This window comes from Python bivittatus, unplaced genomic scaffold, assembly GCF_059951505.1.
Source record: "Python bivittatus isolate LINGU-HERP-01145 unplaced genomic scaffold, Pbiv_v1 ctg000410_np1212, whole genome shotgun sequence".
In the NCBI taxonomy this organism is placed as follows: domain Eukaryota; kingdom Metazoa; phylum Chordata; class Lepidosauria; order Squamata; family Pythonidae; genus Python; species Python bivittatus.
In genome coordinates, this window is record NW_028277067.1 from 8,829,181 (window position 1) to 8,835,836 (window position 6,656).

Here is a 6,656-nt window from a genome sequence, read left to right on the forward strand (position 1 = left end):
CTAAATATGTTTTTAGTATAACATCATAATCCTATGAATATTTATCCAAAATTTTATCCAATTGTGTTCAAGGCAGCTTACTTGTAGGATAGTGTATGCAGGATTGCAACCTAAGTAATAAACTGATGAAAACTGCAGTAATCTTCTTGGCAAAATAATAATAATAACAGCAACAATTGTGGTGAAATATAATAGAAAAACAAAATGATTCTGAAAGTTGGGTATCTCTCTCTCTCTCTTTGCAGAGAATTAGTGGGACAGTGATTCCCTCCAACCCTCAAATATTAAATATAGGCTGTAATTATTGAAGAGCAATTTTTAAAATTTGGGTAATTTTTTGTTTGCTTGTATCACAAGCTTTTCTTGTATGAAAAGATGAACGCATGCCATTCTTGAGCAGAAAGATTTTGGGGCAAATTCTAAAATTAATAAAAATATCACCCCTGTATTGCAAAAATCATTCCCAAAGAGAAAGATATTTTTTTTAAAAAAATTATCCTTTTATTCCCTTCCAAAAAGACAGGTTTTTAAAACTAGACTTTTAGCTTTACGTAAACCTACCTACAGATTTTGCAGAGAGAAAATCCTTCAGTTCATCTAAAAATGAAAAGGACAATAAATACATTCTATAAACATATGTAATACTGCAGTTTTTTCCAGATGGGAATTCAAAAATAAGATTAGAAAGATTAAGCTTCAGGAACACAAGCCAATGTACATGTGGACTCACACCTGTTCAGATACATATATAAAAATATTTCCATTCATTCTTCCCTGAACATGCATGAGTATATGAAACTCCTTTCCAGCCTGGAGGGTGTCAGATTGACTCTTAAATGAAATGGGTTTTTATATATATATATGAGGGTTTAACACAGGGGTGTGTGTTAAATGTTGGGGGTTTTGTGACATCACCAGGTTAAAGTACCCAATCAGCTTGCACTCTGGAGAAAATTATTTAGTGGGGTGTTTCCTATAATATACTGTACTCAAGTCTCTTAAAGAAAGAAGCAGGAAAAAAAGGTGGCCATGCCATGGATTTTGGTTTGTGTCTGGGATGATTGAAAACCCTGCTTTTTGCGTTTTAGGGATGATTCTTTGCTCATCGGTTTGCTTGTTTTTAAAGATCGAACTGCAAATGCAGAAGAGCTTGATTAAGAGATGGGGGAGATAATTTCGTCGGTGCCCTTCCCGGGAAGATTTGCTTCCAAGAAGAAAAGATAGGAGGAGGAGGAGGAAAAATAACTGAGAGAAGACGTTTTTCTCCTTTGGCCTTCTCTGGGGATGTTTAGAGAGTGGAGAAAGAAAGCGCTGGGAAAGGAAAAGGCGGTTCTGGATCCTCAAGAGATGCATGTGAAAGGAAAATTTCTCACTCGACCAGTGGTTGATTTGGGGGGTAGATGGGAAATGGGGAGAGGTTGGAGGAAGAACCCTTCTTGCTAGCTCCCCACTGGCGGCCTTCCAGTCTACCTTTTATTTTTATTTTTTTACGAAAACATGTTTCTGACCTGCGGGATGGCTCCAGCCGCTGCATCCGCTGCCACTTCCATGGATTACAATGGAGATTTCCAAGCTGGTTATCAGGAAATCGACGGCATCAATTTGGGTTACCTGCAGATTAACGGCACGAGGATGTTTGCTCTGACCCAGGTCTTCAGCGACCTTTTAAAGGACATCCCTCGGGCCGCCGTGAGCAAAAAAATGGAAAGCCTCAAGATCCAGAGTCGCCGGTGCGACTTGAAGGAGCTGCGCACTCTCAAAGCCATCCAGTCGGTGCCAATGCGCGCCGTCAAGTGTTCCCTCATCTCCAAGACCGATCTGGAGGCCCTCTGCACCTCCTGCAAGGCCTTAACCCCCAGGAGGAGAAAGAGGAAGAGGAAAGTCAAGAGGAGGGAAGCCGAGGACTTGTTCGATCGGCCCCGGTTACTCCCGGCGTACGGAGGATCCGACCACGGCGCCTTTCGTGCCAGCTTGGGTGCCGGCTGCGCCAAGCGCGAAGCGCTCCTCGAGGCTCCGTTCGCTAGGAGCTACGAGAAAGCGGCGCCGCCTGCCAAAAGCTACAGCCGGAACGGTAGAGGGCACCTCCTGGCCGGCGTCCTCAGCGCTTACCCCGGGGACTTGCAATTCCTGCACTCGGCGGTCAGGGCGCGCGGAACCAGTCAACCGCCTGGCGATCCGGAGGTCGGGCGCCCTAAGCGCTCCACTTGCGGGTGCCTGGCCAAGAAGGGTCGCTCAGCCTCTACGGCCGGCTCCAAAAGGCAAGGCACGTCGGCTGGCTATTCCAGCGATTCGGATTCCAGCGGGGCGTCAAGCCCGGCAAGTTCCAGCGATTCTTCGGAAGATGAGGACGACGACGACGAGGAGGAGGAGGACGAATCTTCCTGCAGCAGCGAAGACGGCAGCTCCTCCGGTTCAGAAAGTAGTTCCCTATGCAGTGGCGACTCGGTGCAAAGCACGCGGTACAGACAGGCCGCCCTTCCCCGTATCCCCCCCCAAACTGCATCTTCCCAAGCCCTCCCCGGCGTGGCCAAAGCATTGCGCCCCGACCCGAACCTGCTCTTTTGGGCCAGGACGTTGCGCGCCTCCACTTTGGAAAGTTTCAAGCCGGTTCCTACCCGTACGCCCAAGGAGCCTCCGCCGGAGAGACCGGAGACTCGGATAAAGCCCGAGGCGAGGCATGCTCCCGTTTCCCCAGCCCGTCCGAGCAGCCCTAGCGAAGGACCGCAGCCAAAGAACGGAGGCGTCGGGGACGCGTCGGAGTCGGGTCTCCGGGAAGGCGAAGAGGCCGACTTCCTGAGCCCTACGGACGGTCTCCGGGCCGGTGAGCAGGACAAGACTGGGGAAGCCGCGCTCCAGCAAACCTCCGAGGAAGGGTCGAGCAGAGGGGCCCATTTCGACAGGCTTATCAGGCAGTCGAAACTGTGGTGCTACGCCAAAGGGTTCAACGTGGATGGGAAAAGCTTGCGCAGAGCCGACCAGGCCAAAGGGTGTTCCCCCACTTCCAAAGCCGGCCTCCTCAGCCTGGGCAACAGACCGCTGAAGGGGGGCAGCGATTCGGAAAGGAGCGCCAAGCGAAGTCGAGTCGAACAGGCCAAGGGGAGGCCCCCCAAGATTCCAAGGAAGAAGACCCCAAAGGGGAGCACCCTGCCTTGTAAACGCTTGCTCAACACCAGTCCTGCGCCTGAAAGGAATCCATTTACTTTGATGGGCACTTTTCCATGTACGCCCGCCTTAGTCGTGGGTTCGGACGGGGATCTGTGTCCTGCGTCCTCCCTGTGCGTCAAAGACTCGTGCGCCCTCTCCAAAATGCACCCACTTTGGACCTGGCAGCTGGGGGGCAATGCCATCCCCGTGCCCCCCAGCCTGAAATTCCGGGGATACGGTTTAGAAGACTTCTAGGTGGAAGATTTAAAGTGGTTTATGTGCAACAGTTTGTCTTTTGTGGAGGGAACCCTGTGGGTGGGAAAGGACAAATAGAATATATTCTGTCAAGAAAAAGAAATCTGGTCTTGCAATCTTAAGTATATTTACTTGGAAATAACCTTTTTGGTTTCAGTGGCCTTTAATTCCAAGTAAGTTAGATAATAGAAGTTGGTGATCTTTAAACTCAGTTGCCCCAAAGTAAGACTGGCTGAAATAGATAGTTTTTTTTTTTAAAATAGAAAAAGTGCAATCAAATACATAATTACTCAGAAGGAAATGTGGGACTTAATTATGTGTAAGTGGCTGTAAGTTTGAAGCCTAAATGTTTTAAAAAGAAGAATGGACTTTTGATTTCCAAATGGCTCAAATTTTTTTTTAAGAACCCTCAAGTCCTCCATCCCATGGAATTTCTGACATTCCTTTACTTTTAAAAGAGCAATGGCTTTATTTTAAAGAGCCTTTCCAATCAGCAATTCTTAATAAATTGCACACCTTTCAAAATATAGAAATTTAAATCTTACTTGATAACAGGCCTCCAATGTATAGAGAGCCAAAATAAATGATTAAAAAGAAATGTTGGTAGTAAGAGAAAGTAAGAGACTTGAAAATAAAATCCAGTATAGATATTTAACTTTTATTCTTTGGTTGGGGACACAATATTTTTGTTTATGTTGCACATTTATGCTGTAGGGAGCTGTAATAACAGTAGTTAAAAAAAAAAAAGATACAGGCAGTTTGGAGAAAATTTGGTCTCCTTTCCTTTTAACATGCAATGGTTTGTTCCATGCTGTGAAATTTGGAAGAGCTGTGGGGGTGTGTTGTAGGGAATGAGAAAGTTTCTGAGCAAGGCTCCCCTCCCCCTCTCAAGTGAAAGACCCTTCTCATCTCTCCCTCCCCCCTTGGCAAAGTTAAAAGTATGCTCCCTTCCCAACCCCCAACTTTCTTCCTTAATTTGGAAGAGAAATGGAATGGCCTTTCAACTACAGCACATTAAACTCATCAAAGCATCACTCCCCTCCCCCTTCCATTCACTTCCTGATTAAAACTTAAGCAAAGCAAATCTGACTATGCCCAATACCAGAACTTTGAGAGGAAGAAAGAAAGGTCACCACAGTAGACTTTTTTCTTTTCTTCCAATAAGGAAAAACAGGGCAAAATTATTTTAAACAAAGGTACAAGTATTTTACTGGATAAAACCCTTATCTTGGCTGCATGAGGAAAAAAAAAAGTTGTTTAAATCTGTTGCATCTTTTCAAGCAGTTGTTTCTTGGTTAATAGAACCCTGACATTAGTAGCCCAAGGTAACATTCTGTTTATTTAAACATTTGCTGGAAAGAATAAATTGGATCCAGGGGCAAATTTGAATGAAACACAGATGGACAATTTGATCTCCAAAGTGAAATGTAGAAAAGGGATTCTTTTGCCTTTGCCAGAGAAAACTGACCTCTTTCCCTCATACAAACAGCTCTTCTTCATTGTTTCACGTGTGATATACCTCTTTGTCTTCCAAGGTTTCCCTGCCTCACCAAACTCAAATCCAAAATGAAATCTTCATCTCCAAGAGTAGAAAATCCCTATGATTGCAAGAGAGACAGACATCTCTTCAGTTTCAAAATCTTATCTCAGGGAATAAGTAAGAGCTCAGTTACCCCTAAGTAGATCTGGAGCTGCTACACAATCCATGAAGACCATAGGCAAAAACATTGTTTAAAAGTGCAAAACAAATTTAATTAGGAGGTAAGTCCTTCTGGAATTACTGGACCTTAAACCCTTAAGTCTAAATGATTTTATCTGTAAGTAAGCTGTGCATCAGCTGGCCTTACTTCCAACTGTGCAGTCAAACAGTAACATATTTAGGAATCAGATACCAGTATTTGTCTCCGTCTATCTTTTATTAAAACAGTCTTCCCCAAAGAAAGGGACAAAATCTTATTGGGGATGGCTGTGGAGAAATGAATTGATTGAAATGCCAGATTTTATCTAGGAAGAAATTCTGACACTTTGAATTTTACAAATTGATTTCTAAGTGCAACAATGAAATAAACCAAATTTGGAATGTATAGAAAAATATATATGATTTAAAAAATAAGAGTGTAAGACTATAATAGCAAGAATCCCACAGTGCAATTTCTGGTATTCCCCATCTTGGTTAAATATACAGTATTTAAATTTGCAGCTAATTTATTACGTTCTGTTGTAGGCTATGGTTGTATTCTCACCTACTTGGGAGTAAGAGGTATTGATCTCAAAGGAACCTTATTTCTGAATAAACCTGCTTAGGACTGTTGAGTTAGTTTTTTTCTCCTTATAAGCCTGCATTTTTGTTAAATGGAAGATGTTTTATTGTCAGAAATTATTATCAGTGAAGAAAGGGAGATATTTTTGTTTTTCTTTTCAAAATTGAGACACTGCAGTGTCCTTGTGCAGTTCCCATTCATTGTGTTTATGCAGAAGAGCTGCCCATTGAATTGTGTGAGTCCCAAATATTTGAAAAGCAACAAAGAAAGAATGATAAAACCTGGTTGTTCCTGGGGGCATTACATAACTTAAGGGTTTTGTGTGAAAAGAGCTGAATTAAGAATTTCCTGGCTGTCACCTCTCTCTTGCGTGTAACTGGTTCTGAGCATTTCTTTGGTATGAATTAGTTTTGCTAAAATATAGCAAGAATATAGAAAGCAGAAAAGGGAAGAGGGATTTTTTTTTTAAAACTAGATCATTGTCTTTGGAGTTCTTTCCTGATGGCTTAGAAAAAGGACCAAGGAAGAACATGAAAGAAAGCAAAGGGGAAAGGAAAATTTTTGCAGTTCTCTTCACTTTCTTTAAACAAAACCCTCCAAAACTCACTCAGCCCAGTCATATTATTTTAGTGTTCAAAATATGAGTCCAACTTTGCTTAGGATAAAGGAGGGGGTCCCTGTGTTTGCCAAGCAGGATGCGGCATTAGTTAGCTGCACGCCGACTATTCTTTTCAAAGGAATGTGGAATTCGATGGAAGCCAAATATTGACACACCCCTTCAGTTTCTGTCCTTAACTTCTCACTGTGCTTTGCAAATAGGAGCCACACAAATAAAGAGAAAAAGGAGATTTAAAATGATGTATAAAGAATTGGTTAAAATGGGGAAGGGGGAATGCTTCCAACCTTACATTTGCACAGTAATCCAGTTTGTGTATTCAGGAACAGGTCCGAAGGACCCATCTGTTGTAGGGTATGGTGAAGCCTGCTGAGGAGAGG

At 43.4% G+C, this 6,656-nt stretch overlaps 1 protein-coding gene across 1 annotated transcript; it reads left to right on the forward strand.

Annotated features, from left to right (window-relative positions):
- The first annotated feature begins 1,187 nt into the window (after positions 1-1,187).
- Positions 1,188-6,430, forward strand: EPOP (elongin BC and polycomb repressive complex 2 associated protein). The gene has a single exon (XM_025164569.2). It carries the CDS (start codon positions 1,498-1,500, stop codon positions 3,397-3,399), a length of 1,902 nt encoding a protein of 633 aa, XP_025020337.2. The 5' UTR covers positions 1,188-1,497; the 3' UTR covers positions 3,400-6,430.
- The last annotated feature ends 226 nt before the right edge of the window (positions 6,431-6,656 follow it).